The sequence below is a fragment of the Salmo trutta genome, chromosome 4, assembly GCF_901001165.1.
Source record: "Salmo trutta chromosome 4, fSalTru1.1, whole genome shotgun sequence".
NCBI classification, from domain to species: Eukaryota; Metazoa; Chordata; class Actinopteri; order Salmoniformes; family Salmonidae; genus Salmo; species Salmo trutta.
Genome location: NC_042960.1, coordinates 61,986,342 through 62,013,578, shown reverse-complemented (window position 1 = coordinate 62,013,578; position 27,237 = coordinate 61,986,342). Strand labels below are relative to the sequence as shown.

At 45.9% G+C, this 27,237-nt stretch overlaps 1 protein-coding gene across 8 annotated transcripts in view; it reads right to left on the bottom strand.

The window, feature by feature from the left end:
* Positions 1-27,237, bottom strand: part of LOC115192794 (pleckstrin homology domain-containing family A member 7) — a 173,833-nt gene that overhangs the window by 69,996 nt on the left and 76,600 nt on the right. For all 8 annotated transcript variants that reach the window (XM_029751651.1, XM_029751653.1, XM_029751652.1 and 5 more), the window contains exon 4: positions 7,253-7,336. In XM_029751651.1, coding sequence (XP_029607511.1) covers positions 7,253-7,336 — 84 coding nt within the window. The remainder of the gene's footprint in view (positions 1-7,252; positions 7,337-27,237) is intronic.

Here is a 27,237-nt window from a genome sequence, read left to right as displayed (position 1 = left end):
ATGTAGCAATTGTTGTATGGTGTAGTGTATAATAGTGTAGTTTAGTGTGGTGTGTGGTGTAGTGTGGTGTAGTGTAATTGTATACTGGTGTAGTGTAGTGTAGTATATGGTGTAGTGTAGTGTGGTGTGTAGTGTAATGTAGTGTAGTGTACTGTAGTGTAGTCGTGTCGTGTAGAGTAGTGTGGTGTGTAGTGTAGTTTGGTGTATAGTGTAGTGTAGAGTCGTGTAGTGTAGTGCCTCCAAACAGTAGCCATTTTCTTCCCTTTTCTGGTGTGTTTGGGGACATGACCTTAGGCCTAGATACTGTACATAGAGTAGTCTAGAAGGTTAGGCCTAGATACTGTACATAGAGTAGTCTAGAAGGTTAGGCCTAGATACTGTACATAGAGTAGTCTAGAAGGTTAGGCCTAGATACTGTACATAGTGTAGTCTAGAAGGTTAGGCCTAGATACTGTACATAGTGTAGTCTAGAAGGTTAGGCCTAGATACTGTACATAGAGTAGTCTAGAAGGTTAGGCCTAGATACTGTACATAGTGTAGTCTAGAAGGTTAGGCCTAGATACTGTACATAGAGTAGTCTAGAAGGTTAGGCCTAGATACTGTACATAGTGTAGTCTAGAAGGTTAGGCCTAGATACTGTACATAGAGTAGTCTAGAAGGTTAGGCCTAGATACTGTACATAGAGTAGTCTAGAAGGTTAGGCCTAGATACTGTACATAGTGTAGTCTAGAAGGTTAGGCCTAGATACTGTACATAGAGTAGTCTAGAAGGTTAGGCCTAGATACTGTACATAGTGTAGTCTAGAAGGTTAGGCCTAGATACTGTACATAGAGTAGTCTAGAAGGTTAGGCCTAGATACTGTACATAGTGTAGTCTAGAAGGTTAGGCCTAGATACTGTACATAGAGTAGTCTAGAAGGTTAGGCCTAGATTCTGCACATAGAGCAGTTTATTAAAAGGTATAGAAGGAACACTGACAATGCTTCAGAATGCAGCTTTGGTTCTAGAATATTACAATAACACAACATAAATGTCACTCATGACGCCATTCCTGATCTTTTCAGAGAGTAAGTGCATGTATAAATACTCAGGAGGGGGCCTCGTGGAGGTGGAAACATGCTCTTTGCACTCCCACCCCATTCCCCGCTCTGCCTGTGTTCACCAGATACCACAGCAATGAGGAGACCGCCGCCGAAACAAAGACGGTTCTGCCAAGTTGTTCTGAGGAGTTATTCCAGGAAAGAAAGAGAGGAGAGCTCCACTCAATCACTTGAGTCCCTAGTTATTTACAGATTATCTAATTTTGCTGTTTTGTAGCTTTGTCAACTGTGTGTGTTTTCTATACCTGTTCACATCTCTCACTGTATGCTTTACAGACGCTCCCCACCCAATGAGGGGGACAGACAGAGACAGACAGACAGACAGACAGACAGACAGACAGACAGACAGACAGACAGGACAGATTGCAAGACGGACAGACGGACAGACGGACAGACGGACAGACGGACAGACAGGACAGACAGGACAGACAGGACAGACAGGACAGACAGGACAGATTGCAAGAGAAGAAAGAGAAAAACAGCAGAGAGAAAATAAGAGAAGTTGCAGACAGACAAACACAGACTAGACAGACAGACCAGACAGCGACACTAGACGTAATTCCAGCCTGCTATAAAAATAAGAGGCGGTAAGGTGCAGCCTCGATGAGGTGTAGAGCCCGGACACTATAGGCACTCCTGTCACTGAGAGGCCAAGCCATGCAGGCCAGTAGGCCCCAGTCTCCCCAGGGGGCTCCAGTAGGCGCCAGTCTCCCCAGGGGGCTCCCGTAGGCGCCAGTCTCCCCAGGGGCCCCCCGTAGGCGCCAGTCTCCCCAGGGGCCCCCAGTAGGCGCCAGTCTCCCCAGGAGCCCCCCGTAGGCGCCAGTCTCCCCAGGGGGCTCCCGTAGGCGCCAGTCTCCCCCCGTAGGCGCCAGTCTCCCCAGTACAATAATAAAGTCTTTAGATGAGGTTTCAACTCGGCTTTAATGGTTATCTGCTAGGTGATGATGCTTTTATCAAAAGCTGTGGTGGAACTAGGATATGTGACCTATTGAATATGCCAGGAGTATCCCAATCAGAGCCTGGAGGTCCAGATCACTTACTGGTTTGCTGTTCTACCTGTTCATTTTATTGAATATTTAACTTGGCAAGTCAGCTAAGAACACATTCTTATTTACAATGACGGCCTAGGAACAGTGGGTTAACTGCCTTGTTCAGAGGCAGAACGACAGATTTTTACCTTGTCAGTTCGGGTATTCGATCTGGAAACATTTTGTCTACAGGTCCAACGCTCTAACCACTAGGCTACCTGCCGCCCCTACCTGCCGCCCCTAATTAATAGCACCCACCAGGTGTCCCAGGTCTAGATCAGTCCCTGATTAGAGGGGAACAATGAAAATCAGCAGTGGAACTGGCTTCAAGGTCCAGATTTGAATTTGTCTTATGTAATGATGTAATTTACAGTTCATCAGGAGTCTCCTCATATTTAAATAAACCTAGAATGTTGTGGGTCTGTGCCATCATCTTATAGGTCGTCATGACAACACATTTCAACATGACTAGTCCTAGTATAGATATTGCCTGTTCACAGAGCAACACGTGTGATCTATGTGGGTGTTTTACCTCCTTTAGTTGACTGCACTGATTGTAAATGGCTCTGAATAACAATAACTTGGAGCAACACCAAACCACAGTACTGTTAGGTTACATTGTATCCCCAATTGCCTTCTGAGGCACCAAAGCACAGTTTCCAATACTAGCCAGCAGCATACCACACTGCATCCCACTGCTGGCTTGGCTCTGAAGCTAAGTGGTGCTGCTGGAAGTGGTGTTTGAGGGCCAGTAGGAGACACTCTTTCCTTTGGTCTAAAACAATATCCCAATGCCCCAAGGCAGTGACTGGGGACATTTCCCTGTGTAGGGTGCTGTCTTTCAGATGGGATGTTAAATGGGTGTCCTGACTCTCTGTGGTCACTAAAGATCCCATGGCACTTATAGTAAGACTAGGAGTGTTAACCATGGTGTCCTGGCTAAATTCCCAACCCGACCATAATGACCACCTAATCATCCCCAGCTTCTAGTTGGCTCATTCATCTCCCCTGTAAATATTCCCCAGGTTGTTGCTGTAAATGAGAATGTGTTCCCAGTCAACTTACCTGGTAAAATAAAGTGAAAAATACAAAATCCCCAAAACATTTTGAAGGCTACAGCTGCATTGAGACGTTACATCATTATTGTGGTCAAAACAACTTGCTGCACCAGCTGTTTGAGAGATGTTATTTAAAAGAAACTCCACGTTAGGCATACCACACACCCCCTCTCTGGCCTGTTCCTCTGTATGCGGTAGTAGAGCGTGTGCAGGTTGAGCAGGCTGAGCGGCGGTGACACATTATCTGCGTGGCTCATATAGCCCTCCACGCCCACAAAGCTGTTAATGAGACGGATCCAACAGAACATGGCAGGGAAATGTGCCCTCCTGTTCTCTGCCAGACACAGGAAGAGAACGAGAGGGGGATCGAGAGCGTATCAGAGAGAAAGAGAGAGATTGAGAGCTGAGCGCTAAGTTGGTGAGTCTCTGGTATCTCTTTTAAAACTGTATGCTGCTGTTGTCAGCTCCACGGCCATTTAGCTTTTTGTTTTTGGAAGGAAGTGCACATGCAATGAGATATTTAATAGATAAGAAAGTTCTGTATGAACTCATACTTGTCACAGTAGTTTTGTGGTGAGGTGGAATGACCCTTTGAGCTCAACCTTTAATATCTGTCATCTGTCTTTTTTTCACCTTTATTTAACCAGGTAGGCTAGTTGAGAACAAGTTCTCATTTACAACTGCGACCTGGCCAAGATAAAGCAAAGCAGTTCGACACAAACAACACAGAGTTACACATGGAATAAACAAACATACAGTCAATAATACAGTAGAACAAAATAAAACAAAAAGTCTATATACAGTGAGTGCAAATGAGGTAAGTTAAGGCAATAAATAGGCCATGGTGGCAAAGTAATTACAATATAGCAATTAAACACTGGAATGGTAGATGTGCAGAAGATGAATGTGCAAGTAGAGATACTGGGGTGCAAAGGAGTAAGATAAATAAATACAGTATGGGGATGAGGTAGGTAGATAGCCCATCTGTAAACAGCCCATCTATGTACAAGTGCAGTGATCTGTGAGCTGCTCTGACAGCTGGTGCTTAAAGCTAGCGAGGGAGATATGGGTCTCCAGCTTCAGAGATTTTTGCAGTTCGTTCCAGTCATTGGCAGCAGGGAACTGGAAGGAAAGACGACCAAAGGAGGAATTGGCTTTGGTGGTGACCAGTGAGATATACCTGCTGGAGCGCGTGCTACGAGTGGGTGCTGCTATGGTGACCAGTGAGCTGAGATAAGGCGGGGCTATACCTAGCAGAGACTTGTAGATGACCTGGAGCCAGTGGGTTTGGCGACGAGTATGAAGTGAGGGCCAACCAACGAGAGCGTATAGGTCGCAATGGTGGGTAGTGTATGGGGCTTTGGTGACAAAACGGATGGCACTGTGATAGACTGCATCCAGTTTGTTGAGTAGAGTGTTGGAGGCTATTTTATAGATGACATCACCGAAGTCGAGGATCGGTAGGATGGTCAGTTTTACGAGGGTATGTTTGGCAGCATGAGTGAAGGATGCTTTGTTGTGATATAGGAAGCCGATTCTAGATTTAATTTTGGATTGGAGATGCTTAATGTGAGTCTGGAAGGAGAGTTTACAGTCTAACCAGAGACCCAGGTATTTGTAGTTGTCCACGTATTCTAAGTCAGAGCTGTCCAGAGTAGTGATGCTGGACGGGTTAACAGGTGCGGGCAGTGATCGATTGAATAGCATGCATTTAGTTTTACTTGCGTTTAAAAGCAGTTGGAGGCCACGGAAGGAGAGTTGTATGGTGTTGAAGCTCGTCTGGAGGTTAGTTAACACAGTGTCCAAAGAGGGGCCAGATGTGTACAGAATGGTGTCGTCTGCGTAGAGGTGGATCAGAGAATCACCAGCAGCAAGAGCAATATCATTGATGTATACAGAGAAGAAAGTCGGCCCAAGAATTGAACCCTGTGGCACCCCCATAGAGACTGCCAGAGGTCCGGACAACAGGCTCTCCAATTTGACACACTGAACTCTATCAGAGAAGTAGTTGGTAAACCAGGCGTGGCAATCATTTGAGAAACCAAGGCTGTTGAGTCTGCCGATAAGAATGTGGTGATTGACAGAGTCGAAAGCCTTGGCCAGGTCGATGAATACGGCTGCACAGTAATGTCTCTTATCGATGGCGGTTATGATGTCGTTTAGGACCTTGAGCGTGGCTGAGGTGCACCCATGACCAGCTCAGAAACCAGATTGCATAGCGGAGAAGGTACGGTGGGATTCGAAATGGTCGGTAATCTGTTTGTTAACTTGGCTTTCAAAGACCTTAGAAAGACAGGGTAGGATAGATATAGGTCTGTAGCAGTTTGGGTCTAGAGTGTTACCCCCTTTGAAGAGGGGCATGACCGCGGCAGCTTTCCAATCTTTGGGAATCTCAGACGATATGAAAGAGAGGTTGAACAGGCTAGTAATAGGGGTTGCAACAATTTCGGCAGATCATTTTAGAAAGAGAGGGTCCAGATTGTCTAGCCCGGCTGATTTGTGTAGGTCCAGATTTTGTAGCTCTTTCAGAACATCGGCTATCTGGATTTGGGTGAAGGAGAAATGGTGGGGGCTTTGGCGGGATGCAGTGGAGGGTGCCGGGAAGTTGACAGGGGTAGGGGTAGCCAGGTGGAAAGCATGGCCAGCCGTAGAGAAATGCTTATTGAAGTTCTCAATTATAGTGGATTTATCGGTGGTAACAGTGTTTCCTAGTCTCAGAGCAGTGGGCAGCTGGGAGGAGGTGCTCTTATTCTCCATGGACTTTACAGTGTCCCAGAACTTTTTGAGTTAGTACTACAGGATGCAAATTCCTGTTTGAAAAAGCTAGCCTTAGCTTTTCTAACTGCTTGTGTATATTTGTTCCTAACTTCCATGAAAAGTTGCATATCACGAGGGCTATTCGATGCTAATGCAGATCTTGTGCGAAAGCGTTGGACCCTGACACAGGGGTGGGAAACTGGCACTCTGTTCTAAAGGTAGTCTAAATTCACTCATTTCTGGTCCCCCATGTAAGGTTAGGGCACAGGAAGTGACACAAAAGACTTCTGACAAGGTACTACCAACTACAAGGTTCTACAAGCTACAAGGTTGCACTTGTTCTGAGAACTTTGGCCATTTTTCCAGAATATCCTTGGACACAAATGCTGAGGGCAGAACCACGAAAAGAAATGAATGAATAAGGCAAAAAGAGAGAGAAGCGAGAAATGAGAGCAAGAGAAGAATAGAGGTGACATTTCACAGTCTGACTGTGAGGTCACTGTGTAGAGCAGGTTAGGTGGTAAATCCTAGTTGTACTGACACTGCCATCATTTTGGATCAAATAGTCAGGGTTAGGATGGCCTGGTAGAGGATTCTGGATATTTGAGAGGGAACATTGCTAACGATGGGGGTGCAGCCTCCCACCTTGATGATCCATAGAGAGACAAATAACATCCTATTTGGGTTAACATACCACTCTGTACCATAATCTCAACAACATTGGCATTGCCCTTAACTGTTCTGCCCCTGAGCAAAGCAGTTAACCCACTGTTCCCTGGGCGCCGAAGACGTGGATGTCGATTACGGCCGCCCCCCTGCACCTCTCTGATTCAGCGGGGTTGGGTTAAATGCAGAAGATGCATTCAGTTGTACAACTGATTAGGTATCCCCTTTTCCCTTATACTCCAAATAACATCTACTGATCTAGCCAACGTTCCCACATTTCAGCTTCCACAACAGTACTGGCTTTAACCGCTATTCCATTACTCCAAAGCTGACTGTTTCACACACCTCGACATATCTGGCCATCGCCACAATTTCTAAGGCTCCTATCTACGGTCTCAAATAATATAGATAGTTGGATTAACGTTGAAGATTGATATCTGTCTGAGACACTGTATGAAAACAAATTAATATAGATACTTAAGCTCGGCACGGTGTTTGAGATTTACACACTCGTAGTCCCAAATAGATGCCTTGACAGGCCACAGGTCTGTTTCTGACCATTACCAATTAGCATACCAGCGACATTCTGAGAACCAAAAGTTGTCATCGCATAAAGGACAGATAAGAGGAGATGAGTCACTCACTGTTCTTGGAGGATAAAATCCACGTTCTCCCGAGACACCTGTCCCGTCACGGGGTGCCGGAACGACGTGGTCCTCTGGTTATGGCTGTGAGAGGACCAGAGGATAAGAGAGGGAGGAGAAGTGGGGGATGGAGGGTGGAGGAGAGGTGGGGGATGAAACAGAGTGGAACAAAATTAGCATCTCTGGCTGTTGAATCAGTCTGTGGTCATCGCGCTGGATTTTCACCCCCTTCCAACTCACATGTAAACACAAGCTGATAATTCTCTAGGGGCGTAGCAGGTTTCAAACGCCCCCTAACCCCACCCTCCTACCCCACCCCCAGACTTTCCCAGGCGTGTGTAGAATGTGAAGGGTGGCAGTGGCCCCCACCCTGGACAGCTCCTATGATCTCCTCCTAAAGTGTCAGGCTCAGCACGAAACACCGGACACAGGGAGAGAGAGGGCAGTCAGGCCAGGCAGGGCCTCCATCGATTTCCCCCTCAGCCAGTGACCAAGGGAAAGAGAGGGCAGTCAGGCAGGGCCTCCATCGATTCCCCCCTCAGCCAGTGACACAGGGAAAGAGAGGGCAGTCAGGCAGGGCCTCCATCGATTTCCCCCTCAGCCAGTGACACAGGGAGAGGGCCGTCAGGTATGGTAGCATCCCAAATGGGACCCTAATCCCTACATAGTGTACTACTTTTGACAAGCCCTGGTCAATGGTTGTGCACTATGTAAGGAATAGGGTGCTATTTGGCACGCAGCCAAGTGACAGGGGCACACTTGACAGGGGCACACTTGGCAACACAGCACCCTCCCAACAGATTCCATCCATCAGATCCCTGTACAGGAGCTGCTGCTGTCCTTGTTCCTGTCAATTTCTGTTCCTGTAGGAGCTGATGTGGAGTGACAGCTGAGAGCTCACTTCCTGGTTTTAAGGAAGGAAAAAAGCCCTCTGGTCCAGTACACACAGTGATGTGTGAAGCGGCTGCAGTGACACTATTTATCTTTATAGAGGTAGTATCCTATGTAGTGCACTACTTTCCACCAGAGCCCTATGTAGTGCACTACTTTCCACCAGAACCCTATGGACCATTGTCAAAAGTAGAGCACTCAATAGCGAACAGGGTTCTATTTGGGACGCAGCACAGGCAAATACGCGCAATGCTCTAGATAGGAATATGTCTCAGAGGACATATCAAACTGTATCAAAGAAAATGATCTTAGAAAAGGTTGTACTGCTGTCTAGGTGGATAGAGGCCCGAGTATTAGCGATACAGGCTGAACCGAAATGAAAGCGCTGTCCAGGGGATGGCAGTGCCACTCACCTAAGATGGTGACGTGCTCACATATCCCCATCAAATTCAACAGCAAAATGCAATATTTCACTGAGGTCATGCAACATTATTGCTTGTGAACAACCAGTGCCAGTTCCAGGTCCTAAAGGCATTACACAATAGAGAAAAGCACTGGGGTTTTGCCTGCTCCTAACTTTATTTTTAAACATGGATTTTTTTTATTTAACTAGGCAAGTCAGTTAAGAACAAATTCTTATTTACAATGACGACCTACACTGGCCAAACCTCAGACGACGCTGAGCCAATTATGTGCCGCCCTATGCAATTCCCAATCATGGCCGGTTGTGATACAGCCTGGAATCGAACCAGGGTATCTGTAGTGACACCTCAAGCACTGAGAAGCAGTGCCTTAGACCGCTTTGCCACTTGGGAGCCAACCAAATCAGTCATGAAAAAGCCCATTGACAAATGGCTATTGGGAATGATATTATAGATAGAGTCTTCAGGATCACCAGCTGTCCCAGCCACCGACTAACATACAGAACCAGCTGTCCCAGCCACCGACTAACATACAGAACCAGCTGTCCCAGCCACCGACTAACATACAGAACCAGCTGTCCCAGCCACCGACTAACATACAGAACCAGCTGTCCCAGCCACCGACTAACATACAGAACCAGCTGTCCCAGCCATCGACTAACATACAGAACCAGCTGTCCCAGCCACCGACTAACATACAGAACCAGCTGTCCCAGCCATCGACTAACATACAGAAACAAATCAATGCTCATTTATTTCGTAATCTGATATTTGATGCACCACTGTGGTTGAAACACTGTGATAAATCTGTGTCTGATTGCTCTGACTGACACCAAGTATGGATGGAATAGTATTGGTTTGATTGGAAGCCATTGGAAGCCATGCATGGCAGCAATGTCACGCCAGTCAGAGGGTCGGAAATAGCCAGCGATATTGAGTTTTGTGGTGTCGTTTAAGAGCGTGGTAACAAAAGGCCTGGTTTGAGGACTGAGGAACATTAATGCAGTTTTATTTGGAGGTAGTTCCATGGTAGTTTCTTGGGGTAGATGTTTTGGGTATTTTCTGGTATTTGGGGTTGTTTCTGGTAGTTTGGTATTTTGGGGTTGTTTGGGGGTATAGGACCCCGTAAATGTTAGCTCTCTATCTAGCTAGTTTTGAGAATGCTGTGGAAGTACCTGGATAAAGACACAGGTGGAGCGGACAACCACAGAAAACCCTAACAAGGAGAGGGTAGAGCTCAGCAGTAATGCCAGTGGGTTATTTAGAGGGTAGAGCTCAGCAGTAATGCCAGTGGGTTATTTAGAGGGTAGAGCTCAGCAGTAATGCCAGTGGGTTATTTCGAGGGTAGAGCTCAGCAGTAATGCCAGTGGGTTATTTCGAGGGTAGAGCTCAGCAGTAATGCCAGTGGGTTATTTCGAGGGTAGAGCTCAGCAGTAATGCCAGTGGGTTATTTCGAGGGTAGAGCTCAGCAGTAATGCCAGTGGGTTATTTCGAGGGTAGAGCTCAGCAGTAATGCCAGTGGGTTATTTCGAGGGTAGAGCTCAGCAGTAATGCCAGTGGGTTATTTAGAGGGTAGAGCTCAGCAGTAATGCCAGTGGGTTATTTAGAGGGTAGAGCTCAGCAGTAATGCCAGTGGGTTATTTCGAGGGTAGAGCTCAGCAGTAATGCCAGTGGGTTATTTCGAGGGTAGAGCTCAGCAGTAATGCCAGTGGGTTATTTCGAGGGTAGAGCTCAGCAGTAATGCCAGTGGGTTATTTCGAGGGTAGAGCTCAGCAGTAATGCCAGTGGGTTATTTCGAGGGTAGAGCTCAGCAGTAATGCCAGTGGGTTATTTCGAGGGTAGAGCTCAGCAGTAATGCCAGTGGGTTATTTAGAGGGTAGAGCTCAGCAGTAATGCCAGTGGGTTATTTCGAGGGTAGAGCTCAGCAGTAATGCCAGTGGGTTATTTCGAGGGTAGAGCTCAGCAGTAATGCCAGTGGGTTATTTCGAGGGTAGAGCTCAGCAGTAATGCCAGTGGGTTATTTCGAGGGTAGAGCTCAGCAGTAATGCCAGTGGGTTATTTCGAGGGTAGAGCTCAGCAGTAATGCCAGTGGGTTATTTAGAGGGTAGAGCTCAGCAGTAATGCCAGTGGGTTATTTCGAGGGTAGAGCTCAGCAGTAATGCCAGTGGGTTATTTCGAGGGTAGAGCTCAGCAGTAATGCCAGTGGGTTATTTCGAGGGTAGAGCTCAGCAGTAATGCCAGTGGGTTATTTAGAGGGTAGAGCTCAGCAGTAATGCCAGTGGGTTATTTCGAGGGTAGAGCTCAGCAGTAATGCCAGTGGGTTATTTCGAGGGTAGAGCTCAGCAGTAATGCCAGTGGGTTATTTCGATCAGCCTGCATGGTGTTTAAGAGAAAGCAGACATTTCTTCTCAGAGGGCTGTGATGGAGGAGATATTTACCTAAAATTTGTTGTTTTTTTTTTGTCATTTAGCAGACTTACAAGAGCAATTGGGGCAATTAAGTGCCTTGCTCAAGGGCACATCGACAGAGACTTGTTCCAACTCCTGAGCCGACAAGTAACCTTTCAGTTACTGGCCCAATGCTCTAACCACTAGGCTATCTGCTGCCCTAGAACGCCTGATGGGGTATGTGAGGAGACTCCAGTCTGGATTAGTACAGCATTTAATCTACATTTGCTTAATCTGCTCCCATTTCAGACTCAATTTAAGTTTCCAGTGGGTGTGAAATGTGTGTGTGTGTGTGTGTGTGTGTGTGTGTGTGTGTGTGTGTGTGTGTGTGTGTGTAGGCTGCATTTAGCAGGGCGATTGAAGTGCAGTGTTCCGTCAGAGGCTCTGTATCGAGGTGCTGTGTTCTGTCAGAGGCTCTGTATCGAGGTGCAGTGTTCCGTCAGAGGCTCTGTATCGAGGTGCTGTGTTCTGTCAGAGGCTCTGTATCGAGGTGCTGTGTTCCATCAGAGGCTCTGTATCGAGGTGTTGTGTTCTGTCAGAGGCTCTGTATCGAGGTGCAGTGTTCCGTCAGAGGCTCTGTATCGAGGTGCTGTGTTCCGTCAGAGGCTCTGTATCGAGGTGCTGTGTTCTGTCAGAGGCTCTGTATCGAGGTGCTGTGTTCCATCAGAGGCTCTGTATCAAGGTGCTGTGTTCCGTCAGAGGCTCTGTATCGAGGTGCTGTGTTCTGTCAGAGGCTCTGTATCGAGGTGCTGTGTTCCGTCAGAGGCTCTGTATCGAGGTGCTGTGTTCTGTCAGAGGCTCTGTATCGAGGTGCTGTGTTCCGTCAGAGGATCTGTAATGAGGCCTGTCAGGACACCGTCAGCAGCCAAGGGCTGTTTTTGATGCGCGCACACACACAAAGCTGTTAATGCACTGCCTCTCTGATCTCAACAGCAAACACACAACATTTCCCTTCAACAAAACCAGCCAGAGTTTGTACCACAAAGACATTGTCTGATTCACTGTCAGGAGCGTCAGCAAAACCAAACAGAGTGTTCCTATAATAGGCCTACGCCTGTCAGTCAAACTTGGCTGGAAACTCTTTTCTCCTCACCCAGTACTGTCTGTATCTCCCGATCAGAAAGCAGACCACTATCACAGTGTGAGAGGCTGGAAGGTCATAAGTGCTCTAGTGCATTTCTGTGTCTCTAATGGCACCCTATTCCCTATATAGTGCACTACTTTTGACTCTATGGGCCCTGGTCAAAAGCAGTGCACTACATAGGGAATGGGGTATCATTTGGGGCATAGCCCATGCTGCAGACTGCTCTCTGCTTCAAGTTCCTACTGGTGCCATGTGACCCTCCATCTGACCTCGTCATAACGTCGGCGGTATCCAGATGACATGCATGAGTGACGACCAGCAGTCGCCGGGTTACACAAACACACTGGGTTACACAAACACACTGGGTTACACAAACACACTGGGTTACACAAACACACTATTCACCATGACAGGAGTCACACGGCCAAACAAAGACTCTTTCTACAAAGAGAAAGCGAGAGGGAGAGACGGACGTCTGTCCATCTGTCCCCCCACACAAACAAACACACTAAAGTCCCCCCCCCCTCCTCGCTGCGTCAAGTCAACCTCTTTTTGACACCCCTTTCTCTACTCCTGTCCGTACTTGATAGGTCAAAACTTAGGGAACTCTCTCTCTACTCTCTTTCAAGGACCTTCTTCTAAATATGCTCAGGCCTTGATAATTTAGTCATTACCGTGTTTAATTAAAATTGCCTCTATCCAAAGCCTATAGTCCGATCCAATCAGTCAAGAGTGGGCTTCAGAAGTTGTCTCTCCATTAGCTTAATGGCTATTAGCCTCTGATAAGATTGACTAGACAACAGTGTGTAAATGCCTCTGATAAAGGCTTGATCTTTGTGCATTCTCACTGTTTTCTCCTGATGAAACCATACAAAAAAGAACAAAGGCCCGTATTTACAAAGCTTCTCAGAGTAGGAATGCTGATTTAGGATCAGGTCCCCCCTGTCCATAAACTCTGAATATGGGCCCAGAATAAATTAAATTGCTGCCCATTTAGCTGTTGGCACCACTTGTTTTATGGCACCTGTTTAACTAACGTTATTGGTGTTTCTCCTATGCATTTCTCACCTCAGACATTGAGACACACCCTCCCAAGTCACTGATATATCAAAGGCTGAATACGTTGGCTTTGAACAGCGCCTCTCTCTGGTTATGTCCCAAACTGCACCTTATTCCCTATACAGTGCACTACTTTTGACCAGGACCCATATGGACCCTGGTTAAAATGAGTGCACTAAATAGGGAATAGGGTGCGATTTGGGAAGCAGCCTCCGCTCTCTCTGACGTCTCACCCTATCCTAAGTAGAGGCATTTGTCTCCATATCTACTGACACGAGACCGCTGACATGTTTGCGAGAGCCCCGCCCTGCGAAAGATGGATTGCTTTGAAACCTCTATTTGATGAGGGGGAGTGTGTTCAGTCAAAGTTCAGGTCAATTTAAAAGGTGTCCAGATGAAATTTGTTTGAAATGCAAGGCAGAGGACAGACGGACATGTGGAGGACAAAACGGAGGGAGGACAGACAGACAGAGAGGGAGGACAGAGGGGTGTGTGTCTGTCCATGCATCTGTCTGTGTGTACATGTATATGTGTGTGTATGTACGTGTATACGTTTGTGGGTACGTGTGCGGTGGCATAGACAGACATTTTAAGTAGCCCTTTGTATGGTATGTAGGCCGTCCATCATACAGCTAGTAATTAGCCTTCCATCCCACACGCTGGCTTTTGTTAAATGGTTTATTTCAACTTTATTTATTTCAGTTGTGCTCAGTAAAGCCTCTCCCTCTCAATCTAAATGAGAGCTCTAAATCTTGATCTCTTTAAATCTCAATCTAATCCCAGCTAAAGCTAGTACGTGCACCGGACTCTACCATCATAACAGATGAATGGTTAGCTTTGTAGCTGCACAACACTCTGAAGATACACTGTACATAATACTGCATATAATATCCAAGCCTCTCGCTCGTTCTTTCCCTCGATTGCTACAATTTAGTGCGAGCGCCATCAAAATAGAGGTTTCTAAATGGTTAAATAAAAAGGTTAAAGCTGCAATATGCAACTTTTTGGGCAACCTGATCAAATTAACAGAAATGTGAGTTATAGATCTGTCATTCTCATTGAAAGCCAGTCTAAGGAGCGGTTGATCTGTTCTACTGTGTGTGTGTGTGTGTGTGTGTGTGTGTGTGTGTGTGTGTGTGTGTGTGTGTGTGTGTGTGTGTGTGTGTGTGTGTGTGTGTTACTTCTATGCTTCCCGTTCTGAAAACACTATATTTTTGGTTATTGAAAATATATTTTACAGTGGTCGAGATGGTCCAATGATTCTCTAAACTGTACTTGCTTGTTTTGTCAAAAACTGAAATAGGTGAACTATTAGAATTTTAGCAACCAGGAAATGGCAGAGCGATTTCTGCACAGTGCATCTTTAAGGTTTCAATCAAGTTGGCCTATTTTACCTGCTTCCACATGGTTCCAGTTCTGTCTTTCACCCCGCTGCTCTGTAGTGGTGTGTCCCTGTCATAGGGAGGAATACTACCTGACCCGTACCTCACTCTCTCATGTCCTCTCTCCAGCCAATTGGCTTCCCAGTAGGACTGCACTGCAGCCTGAGATTTCATTCACAGTACAGTGAGAGGCAGTGGCACAATGTAGCTTGGCTCCAGATGACCACTGAGGACGACCACTGTCTTATGTCCCCCGATACACACACACACACACACACACACACACACACACACACACACGGAATGCCATAAAAGGAATCAGATCTATGGGGTAAACTAAAGTCTACTGACGCTTACCAGAACGGGGATGTCAGAGAAAGCTATAGCATTGGCCCAGAGAAAGTAGGCTCATTTATCAGTGTGGGCTGGCTGTGTGTAGAATCCTATTGGTGTGTCTGGTGGCACAAATCACTTTAACGAAGGTTATTAACCACACAGGATGACCACGGGACATTAAACTGATACACAGGCACCATTAAAAACACCCGTTTGACCATTGCCTCTCCTGTATCAGAGCATAACATGTCCCTTCTATTTTTTGGATGTTTGTTTTGCAGAAAACTCCAAGTCCTCTCAGCCCCCGGAGAGGCACTCAGTGTTCACCTCAAATAAATCAAATCTAATTTTGTTACATGCGCCAAATACAACAGGTGTAGACTTTACTGTGAAATGCTTACTTACGAACCCTTTCCCAACAATACAGAGTAAAAAAAAAAAGTTTCAAAAAATCAAGGAAATAGTAACACAAAATAACGAGGCTATATACAAGGTGTACCAGTACTGAGTCAATGTACTGAGGTAACAGGTAGTTGAGGTAGTTGAGGTAACATGTAGGTAGGGGGTAAAAATGACTAGGCAATCAGGATAGATAATAAATAAGAGTAGCAGCAGCGTACGTGAGGAGTGTGAAAGTGTGTCTGTCTGTGTGTGTGTGAGCGTATGTGTGTGTTAGAGTGTCAGTATAGTATGTGAGTGTGTGGGTAGAGTCTAGGTAGTGTGTGGGTAGAGTCTAGGTAGTGTGTGGGTAGAGTCTAGGTAGTGTGTGGGTAGAGTCTAGGTAGTGTGTGGGTAGAGTCTAGGTAGTGTGCGGGTAGAGTCTAGGTAGTGTGCGGGTAGAGTCTAGGTAGTGTGCGGGTAGAGTCTAGGTAGTGTGTGAGTGTGTGGGTAGAGTCTAGGTAGTGTGCGGGTAGAGTCTAGGTAGTGTGTGGGTAGAGTCTAGGTAGTGTGTGGGTAGAGTCTAGGTAGTGTGTGGGTAGAGTCTAGGTAGTGTGTGGGTAGAGTCTAGGTAGTGTGTGGGTAGAGTCTAGGTAGTGTGCGGGTAGAGTCTAGGTAGTGTGTGAGTGTGTGGGTAGAGTCTAGGTAGTGTGTGGGTAGAGTCTAGGTAGTGTGTGGGTAGAGTCTAGGTAGTGTGTGGGTAGAGTCTAGGTAGTGTGTGGGTAGAGTCTAGGTAGTGTGTGGGTAGAGTCTAGGTAGTGTGTGGGTAGAGTCTAGGTAGTGTGTGGGTAGAGTCTAGGTAGTGTGCATAGAGCCAGTACAAGAATGTCAGAGCAACAAAAAAAAAAAAGTGTCAATGCAAATAGTCCGAGTGGCCATTTGATGAACTGTTCAGCAGTCTAATGGATTGGGGGTAGAAGCTGGTCCCAGACTTTTGATCCCAGACTTGGCGCTGTGATACTGTTTGCCGTGTGGTAGCAGAGGGAACAGTCTATTACTTAGGTGGCTGGAGTCTTTGACCATTTTTAGGGCCTTCCTCTGACACCGCCTGGTATAGAGGTCTTGGATGGCAGGGAGCTTTGCCCCAGGGATGTACTGGGCCGTATGCACTACCCTCTGTTGCACCTTGCTGTCGGATACCAAGCAGTTGCCATGCCAAGCGGTGATGCAGCCAGTAAAGATACTCTCTCAATGGTGCAGCTGTAGAACGTTTTGAGGATCTGAGGGACCCGTGCCAAATCCTTTCAGCCTCCTGAGGGGGAAGAGGCGTTGTCACACCCTCTTCACGACTGTGTTGGTGTGTTTGGACCATGATAGGTCCTTAGTGATGTAGACACAGAGGAACTTGAAGCTCTCGACCCGTTCTACTACAGCCCCGTCGATGTGATGGGGGCGTGCTCGACCCTTCGTTTCCTGTAGTCCACGATCAGCTCCTTTGTCTTGTTGACGTTGTGGGAGAGGTCTCTGACCTCCTCTCTATCTCATCGTCGTTGGTGATCAGGCCTACTACCGTTGTATCGTCGGCAAACTTAACGATGATGTTGGAGTGGCCACGCACTGTCATGCAGCAGGTAGCCTAGCAGTTAAGAGCTTTGGGCCAGTAAGCGAAAGTCACTGGCTCAAATCCCAGAGCCAACTAGGTGAAAAATCTGTTGACGTGTCCTTGATCAAGGCACTTAACCCTAATTGCTCATGTAAGTCGCTCTGGAAAATGACTAAAATGTAATTTTTTTAAAAATAATCTTTGAACGGGGAGTACAGGGGGAATGCACCCCCTGTGGGGTCCCTGTGTTGAGGGTCAGCATGGTAGATGTGTTGTTTGCCGACTCTTACCACCTCGGGGAGGAAGGAAGTGTGGCGGTGGTCTTGGCAGTTCAGAAAGCCTTTGTTACAGAGAACAGGAAAAGCTACAGCAAACGAACGGTCAGTGTGCTCCTTTCATACGAATCAACAGAGCAATCTTCAATACAACTTAGTTTGTCCATCTGTTATAACGGAAACTCATCTTCTGCTCCGCTCTCCGTATGCCTTCATTCCCTCCCCCTTCTCTCTCCCATCTCCATTGTCCTTTCTCCTTTTGATAACTTCAGACAAGTGTGGGATTGCGTTCAGCCGAGGGCTTGACATCACACCCTAACCCAGCAGCAGGATGCAATGAAGTGGGGTTTGATATTGTGGCACACAGGGAAACTTTTGTTTGGCCAGATCGTAACCGGTGCCAGCTCCCCCCCCTCTCTCTCCAGTGTCACCCTGGCAGTGGCCCTGAACAACAAGGGCACCTCCAGCATGAGAGGGGTAAGGGGACATGGATGGCACTCAAAGCTGCTGACAGCCTGTCATCGACGCCAAACCAGTAATAATGGGCAAAGTCTCGGGCAGGGCCGTGCACAGACCTTTCAGGAGGCTAGTGGAAAAAGTGCACCTCCCCGTTTGGAAATATGGCTATTCATAACATACCAAATGCCTCTGTAGTGGAAATGTTCACTTTTTTGAGCATAGGCCTTATTTCTGCAAGAACACTCACTCATCGCCCGTCTAGCATCACTACTCTGGACGGTTCTGACTTAGAATATGTGGACAACTACAAATACCTAGATGTCTGGTTAGGCTGTAAACTCTCCTTCCAGACTCACATTAAGCATCCCCAATCCAAAATTAAATCTAGAATCGGCTTCCTATTTCACAACAAAGCATCCATCACCCATGCTGCCAAACATACCCTCGTAAAACTGACTATCCTACCGATCCTGGACTTCGGCGATGTCATTTACAAAATAGCCTACAACACTCTATTCAACAAACTGGATGCAGTCTATCACAGTGCCATCCGTTTTGTCACCAAAGCCCCATATACTACCCATCACTGCGACCTGTATGCTCTCGTTGGCTGGTCCTCACTTCATATTCGTCGCCAAACCCACTGGCTCCAGGTCATCTACAGTTGAAGTCGGAAGTTTACATACACTTAGGTTGGAGTCATTAAAACTCGTTTTTCAACCACTCCACAAATTTCTTGTTAAGTCGGTTAGGACATCTACTTTGTGCATGACACAAGTAATTTTTCCAACAATTGTTTACAGACAAATGTCACTTATAATTCACTGTATCACAATTCCAGTGGGTCAGAAGTTTACATACACTAAGTTGACTGTGCCTTTAAATAGCTTGGGAAATTCCAGAAAATTATGTCATGGCTTTAGAAGCTTCTGATAGGCTAATTGACAGCAATTGAGTCAATTGGAGGTGTACCTGTGGATGTATTTCAAGGCCTACCTTCAAACTCAGTGCCTCTTTGCGTGACATGATGGCCAAGACCTCAGATATAAAATTGTATAGCTCCACAAGTCTGGTTCATCCTTGGGAGAAATTTACAAACGCCTGAAGGTACCACGTTCATCTGTACAAACAATAGTACGCAAGTATAAACATCATTGGACCACGCAGCCGTCATACCGCTCTGTCTTCTAGAGATGAATGTGAAAAGTGCAAATCAGTCCCAGAACAACAGCAAAGGACCTTGTGAAGATGCTGGATGAAACAGGTACAAAAGTATCTATATCCACAGTAAAACGAGTCCTATATCGACATAACCTGAAAGGCCACTCAGCATGGAAGAAGCCACTGCTCCAAAACTGCCCAAAAAAAGCCAGACTACGGTTTGCAACTGCACATGGGGACAAAGATTGTACTTTTTGGAGAAATGTCCTCTGGTCTGATGAAACAAAAATAGAACTGTTTGGCCATAATAACCATCGTTATGTTTGGAGGAAAAAGGAGGAGGCTTGCAAGCCGAAGAACACCATCCCAACCGTGAAGCACGGGGGTGGCAGAATCATGTTGTGGGGGTGCTTTGCTGCAAGAGGGACTGGTGCACTTCACAAAATAGATGGCATCATGAGGATAGAAAATTATGTGGATATATTGAAGCAACATCTCAAGACATCAGTCAGGAAGTTAAAGCTTGGTTGCAAATGGGTCTTCCAAATGGACAATGATCCCAAGCATAGTTCCAAAGTTGTGGCAAAATGGCTTAAGGACAACAAAGTCAAGGTATTGGAGTGGCCATCACAAAGCCCTGACCTCAATCCTATAGAAAACTTGTGGGCAGAACTGAAAAAGCGTGTGCAAGCAAGGAGGCCTACAAACCTGACTCAGTTACACCAGCTCTGTCAGGAGGAATGGGCCAAAAATCACCCAACTTATTGGGGGAAGCTTGTGGAAAGGCTACCCAAAACGTTTGACCCAAGTTAAACAATTTAAAGGCAATGCCACCAAATACTAACTGAGTGTATGTAAACTTCTGACCCACTGGGAATGTGATGAAATAAATAAAAGCTGAAATAAATCACTCAACTATTATTCTGACATTTCACATTCTTAAAATAAAGTGGTGATCCTAACTGACCTAAGATGTCAGGAATTGTGAAAAACTGAGTTTCAATGCATTTGGCTAAGGTGTATGTAATCTTCCAACTTCAACTGTATAAGTCTTTGCTAGGTAAAGCCCCGCCTTATCTCAGCTCACTGGTCACCATAGCAGCACCCACCTGTAGTACGCACTCCAGCAGATATATTTCACTGGTCAAAGCCAACTCATCCTTTGACCGCCTTTCCTTTAGGTTCTCTGCTGCCAATGACTGGAACGAATTGCAACATTCATCTTCTGCACATCTATCACTCCAGTGTTTAATTGCTAAATTGTAATTATTTCGCCACTATGGCTTATTTATTGCCTTATCTCCCTAATCTTACTACATTTGCACACACTGTATATAGATTTTTTTCTGTTTCTATTGTGTTATTGACTGTTCGTCTGTTTATCCCATGTGTAACTCCGTGTTGTTTGTGTCTCACTGCTTTGCTTTATCTTGGCCAGGTTGCAGTTGTAAATGAGAACTTGTTCTCAACTGGCCTACCTGGTTAAATAAAGGTGAAATATAGATATATATATTTTTTTAATCACAAATTGTAAGCAAGCTAGTTAGAATTCCTCCTAAAGACATGACTGATATGGAACAGACGGTGGGCTATCAGCTGATCATTGATGTTGATGATTGATGTTAATCTGCTAAAAACCCAGCAAAAATAGAAATGTCCCTTTTTCAAGACCCTGTCTTTCAAAGATAATTCGTAAAAATCCAAATAACTTCACAGATCTTCATTGTAAAAGGTTTAAATTAAACACTGTTTTCCATGCTTGTTCAATGAACCATAAACAATTAATGAACATGCACCTGTGGAACGGTCGTTAAGACACTAACAGCTTATAGACGGTAGGCAATTAAGGTCAGTTATGAAAACTTAAGACACTAAAAGAGGCCTTTCTACTGACTCTGAAAAACACCAAAAGAAAGATGCCCAGGGTCCCTGCTCATCTGCGTGAACGTGCCTTAGACATGCTGCAAGGAGGCATGAGGACTGCAGATGTGGCCAGGGTAATAAATTGCCATGTCCGTACCTTGAGATGCCTAAGACAGCGCTACAGGAAGACAGGACAGACAGCTGATCGTCCTCGCAGTGACAGACCACATGTAACAACACCTGTACAGGATCGGTACATCCGAACACCTGTAGGACAGGTACAGGATGGCAACAACTGCCCGGGTTACACCAGGAACGCACAATCCCTCCATCAGTGCTCAGACGGTCCGCAATAGGCTGAGAGAGGCTGGACTGAGGACTTGTAGGCTTGTTGTAAGGCAGGTCCTCACTAGACATCACAGGCAACAACATCGCCCATGGGCACAAACCCACCGTCGCTGGACCAGACAGGACTGGCAAAAAGTGCTCTTCACTGACAAGTCATGGTTTTATCTCACCAAGGGTGATGGTCAGATTTGTGTTTATCGTCGAAGGAATGAGCGTTACAGCGAGGCCTGTACTCTGGAGCGGGATCGATTTGGAGGTGGAGGGTCCATCATGGTTTTTGGCGATGTGTCACAGCATCATCGGACTGAGCTTGTTGTCATTGTAGGCAATCTCAACGCTGTGTGTTACAGGGAAGACATCCTCCTCCCTCAGGTGGTACCCTTCCTGCAGGCTCATCCTGACATGACCCTCCAGCATGACAATGCCACCAGCCATACTGCTCGTTCTGTGCATGATTTCCTGCAAGAGAGGAATGTCAGTGTTCTGCAATGGCCAGAGAAGAGCCCGGATCTCAATCCCATTAAGCACATCTGGGACCTTTTGGATCGGAGGGTGAGGGCTAGGGCCATTCCCCCCAGAAATGTCCAGGAACTTGCAGGTGCCTTGGTGGAAGAGTGGGGTAACATCTCACAGCAAGAACTGGCAAATCTGGTGCAGTCCATGAGGACGAGATGGTTTGCCATTCTTAATGCAGCTGGTGGCCACACCAGATACTGACTGTTACTTTTGATTTTGACTCCCCTTTTGTTCAGGGACACATTCAATTTCTGTTAGTCACATGTCTGTGGAACTGAAGTTTATGTCTCAGTTGTTGAATCTTGTTATGTTCATACAAATATTTACACAAGTTAAGTTTGCTGAAAATAAACGCAATTAACACTGAGAGGATGTTTCTTTTTTTGCTGAGTTTAGTTTGCTAGCTCCATTTCTTTTACCGATTGTGATTCATCTCTATATGTCTTTCTGCCTCTCTTTGCTGCGCGAGTCAGGCAAACAGACCCAACATTGATGATGTAAACTAAATGAAGAAAACATTTTTTGGGGGGGAAATTATACCACCACCCAAAAGGGCACTTTGGAGACTGGAAGGGCAAAGATATATATGCTTTGGACAGGTAGAGCCCCATCTGTGCATGTGCCTGGTCGCAGACATGGGCATCCCTGACACACCCAACATAGTGTGCCCACTGGCTATGCTGCAACAACTTGGTGCAACATTCTGTTGATGGCAGAACATGCCGGCACTGAGGCGGCCATTTTGCATTGAGAGGTTACCCCCATTGTCCAGCTGCCTTCATATGTCTGGCAACTGTCTGTTGATGCCACCAAAACAAACAAGATATCTGAAGTCCAGGTGTCTTGTTACCCCAAAATGTTGTGGGTTACACACAGACTAACAGACCATATAAGTAGCCAGTCTGCAGGTCTAATGGCAGGTTGTCAATCAGTATCCACCTTCGTGAAATAGATGAAGCAAGAGATCACAGACTAACATTAGGAATATGAAGCTAACTGAAGCCAGCCATCTTTAGAAAATGCCAAATATGTCTAACTAGCTGCGTGACCTCAGGTGTCTCGTCTCCAAAACATTGTGGACTCTGAGACGAAAGAAGCGGGAAGAAACTTTGCAAACCGACTAGAGTAGAGCAGACTGTTCACACGCTCTGGATTGAGATGTTTCAAACCGACTAGAGTAGAGCAGACTGTTCACACGCTCTGGATTGAGACGTTTCAAACCGACTAGAGTAGAGCAGACTGTTCACACGCTCTGGATTGAGACGTTTCAAACCGACTAGAGTAGAGCAGACTGTTCACACGCTCTGGATTGAGACGTTTCAAACCGACTAGAGTAGAGCAGACTGTTCACACGCTCTGGATTGAGACGTTTCAAACCGACTAGAGTAGAGCAGACTGTTCACACGCTCTGGATTGAGACGTTTCAAACCGACTAGAGTAGAGCAGACTGTGCACACGCTCTGGATTGAGACGTTTCAAACCGACTAGAGTAGAGCAGACTGTTCACACGCTCTGGATTGAGACGTTTCAAACCGACTAGAGTAGAGCAGACTGTGCACACGCTCTGGATTGAGACGTTTCAAACCGACTAGAGTAGAGCAGACTGTTCACACGCTCTGGATTGAGACGTTTCAAACCGACTAGAGTAGAGCAGACTGTGCACACGCTCTGGATTGAGACGTTTCAAACCGACTAGAGTAGAGCAGACTGTTCACACGCTCTGGATTGAGACGTTTCAAACCGACTAGAGTAGAGCAGACTGTTCACACGCAGTGAACATGAGATTTTTCATGGGATAAAACTAACTAAAACCCTCAGTGAAGCGAACTTAAAATCTAGCACTTAAACCAGCGTTTATCAATCAACCAAGTTAACTTCAACACTGGCAAGTTTACTTTAACAGGAGTTTCCCCTCACACACTAAAACTTCCGTTAGATGGCCTCCCGAGTGGCGCAGTGGTCTAAGGCACTGCATCACAGTGCTAGCTGTGCCACTAGAGGTCCTAGTTTGAGTCCAGGCTTTGTCACAGCCATCCGCGACCGGGAGACCCATGGGGCGGCGCACAATTGGCCCAGCGTCGTCCGGGTTAGGGGAGGGTTTGGCCGGCAGGGATGTCCTTGTCCCATCGCGCACTAGCGACTCGCACTAGCGAAAAACTAGAGAGCTGGTTGTTTGATCCTTGTCCACGCACCAATCAGTGCTGCCGTCAGCCTCTGTGCCTGATTAGCTTTCATTAAACCCACTGGGAGATAAAGGCCCGGGAACAGATTGCCTATTAAACATATATCATCGTCGAGATAATTAAAATATTTACATTAGCATAAACACTGATGGCAGAGACAGTGTTGTGGTGTTGTGTGATTAGGATGAGTGTGGTGCGCGCCGAGCTTTATTTACATTCATTAGAGAAGGGCCTAAGCTGACTCAAAAACCCGGTCTAGCCTACAAGCGGCAAGTCATGCTTTCACTGCAAATGAGCCTTTTTCCTCCCCCAACTGAAAGGCTAGTGATGGAGACGATTAGGGAAAGCTATTTGAGGAGTACAGTGAGTATGTGCGAGAGGATGAAGGTTTACATCAGGGCTGCCCAACTCTCTTCCTAGAGATCTACCGTCCTGTGGGTTTTCAGTCCAACCCTCTTCCTGGAGATCTACCGTCCTGTGGGTTTTCAATCCAACCCTTATTTAACACACCTGATTCTACTAATTAGCTGCTCAACAAGACCTTAACTAGCTGAATCAGATATGCTAAATTAGGGTTGGGCTGAAAACCTACAGGACAGTAGATCTCCAGGAAGAGGGTTGGGCAGCCCTGGTTTACATGAAGGACTAGGGTTCTGTTAATCTTCCTCCTGCATAGCTTGATTCTGTTCTACGTCTTTTCATAGTTTCATGGTCCAGGGAAGTGACAGGGAGAAACGGTGGGTTTGAGAAGGGAGAGAAAGGGATAGAGCGTGAGGGGAAGATGGAGAGAGGAGGTAGAGGGAGAGGAAGAAAGATAAATAAAAGAGATGGACTGCATGGAAGATGGGAGAGAGGGAAAAATAGAATTAGAGAGACTAAGAAAGTGAAAAACAAAAGAAATGGATTGTGGAATATCCTTAGAATCTCTGGTACTGTAGCGGCCATTGCTTCTCTTGTGCGGTAACGAGGTGTGTTATCAGGAAGGGGTCAACAGCCAAAGATCAGAGGTCAGGTGGACTGAAAAGGGCCATCAGGGCTGTATCTGAAGCAACACGAGGCCCTCCAGCCTCAAAACAGCCATGTATCTAACCACACTGGGCCCTTCTGTTGACACGGAAATCCACTTCACTTCAGTCCTCCACTGCTATACCGGACTGACACAACAACATACTGACATTGCAACTAACTGCCTCCTTCAAATGGGTCCTCAGCAGTAGAGGAATTCATTGCTTCTGATTGGTCTGATCTACGAGTGTGAAAATTACGTTCTTGACTGAAAAGAATCCCCTGGTGAATGCAAGGCATGGAGTTGAATAGATGACTAGTTTATTTCTATGTGAATTTTATTTTGAGTGGCATTTCAGAGAGAGATCGAGATCATTTGACTGGTCTCTACTAGGATGCCTTATCACCAGTCATTTGACTGGCCTCAATGTCATGACGTAGCCCTCTTTGGGTATAGCGTGCCTTCCCCCTCCCTCTCTCGCCTACACCCAGGCTGCTGTTATCTCAGGTCGTAAATTCCTGGAGGAGACTCTCTTCCTCATGGCCAGACAGTATAGAGAGGTTTCACAGGAGAACAAAGGAACCTCTTCTCCAGCATAGAACCTGAGAACTGAAAAATTTACATGTTTTGGAGAAGGTGTACACAGTCGGGGAAGAATCCAGCTACGACCGGTCCACTTCGTTTAATGTTTGTGAAACTCATGAGAGACAATACAGCCACATTACCATAACTCTGTTTATACAAGAGTCTCAGTTATGAGGCTTGCATCTAATTGTTGTACAAAATGAATGAGTAAAGATGAAACTATTTGTGTAATTATGTAATGTGATTTTAAACTGTTTAATGAAAAGGAACCCAATTCCCTTTAAATTTAACTAAGTCATTGGCCCGCCCCATGAGCACAGACATTGATCTGGCGTCATGAGACAGCCCTTTTCTGCTCTTCCGAATATAACCCCCACCTGGAGAATCATCTCCAGACCAGCTTACCCCGATAACCGAGAGGGCTAAGGTTTGAGTAGAGACCAGCTTACCCCGATAACCGAGAGGGCTAAGGTTTGAGTAGAGACCAGCTTACCCCGATAACCGAGAGGTCTAAGGTTTGAGTAGAGACCAGCTTACCCCGATAACCGAGAGGGCTAAGGTTTGAGTAGATTGCTGAATTCTTAACCATACCACGTGGTTAAACTCTGAGACTATCGATACCGACAGAATAAGAACAAATCTTTGATACTAATTACTAGTCTGCAGCTACAATTCTGTACCATTGAACGCGAAGACCGACAACCACCAAAACATCTATTCTACAAGCACATTTCTGAAATGGGACTCTGAAGTATCCATTCTAACCCGAGAGACGATCAGACAAACTCTCGAACAGAAAGACGGACGATTCCAACAGAGATCACGACACACTGAGCGTAAATATATTTTGATTGCTGATATTCCCGAATGAGTGAGCGTTCATGTGCAAAAGATTAGCATTTCAATGAATATAATTATCAAGTGTGTAGTGACTCATTTGCGTAATTCCCGCTTTTCTCAGTCGACCCCCACTTCCCTTTTGTCCACCAAGCCGCGATACCGGTTTATCCCACTAGGGAAACTCCGCTATAATTTCCTTGTAACCATATCTACTGTTTGTTTGTTTATGCATTTCTGTGATTATTTAGTTAGTAAATAAATGATTTAAGACAATTGATGTATGGATGATTCATAGTGAAGACTGGGTTCGTGCAGATAACTAACAATTTACGACGTTTGGAATGAGACTAACGTGAGGTAAAGAATAATTCATTAATTAGAAGACTAATTGATCAGATATTAAAATGCCTGAAAGTTATATTAGGAAAATTATAACTTTGTAATCTGAACATTTTCCTTGGTGCACAACTTCCTAGTTAATTACATTTACATGATTAAGTTAGTTTAATCACGTAATAATAATTAGAGAATTTATTTGATAAAAATAAGTCTTCCGTTTAATGATGCCAAAGACACGACATCTACTAAGGCCAACACGAAAACTCACAACTACTATTTGAAGGCCACTGTCACAATGCCAACACAGGATGACATCTTAACTTCAGACACTGTCCCTTATAATAGAACAGGACATCATAGTATTATTATATTAGTTTAGTATTTCTAAGACTAAAACTGACCTGGGCTCCACACATCGTCATTGATGGAAGGTAAAAACATTAACAGCATCACCTAGTTTTTCTCCACACATCAATCTCTCTCCGCTCCACTGGTACAACTCACCTCTATCAACAAACACCCTCTATTTAACAGACTTACAGTATAAGGACGTGACCCTAACAGTAGACATTGATTTACATGGCTGTCAGACAGACACCGCGTCTGTGTTCCAAATGGCACCCTATTCCCTACATAGTGCACTACCATAGGGCCCTGGTCAAAAGTAGTGCACTATATAGGGAATAAGGTGCGATTTGGGACACAACCACCATTTCTGTTTCCTCCTCGGGCAACAGTCGTGTTGCTTTCAGTCAGCGCTATCTTCCTTGTCATCTCTTATCTGATCTGCCCCGCCGAGGTGACATTT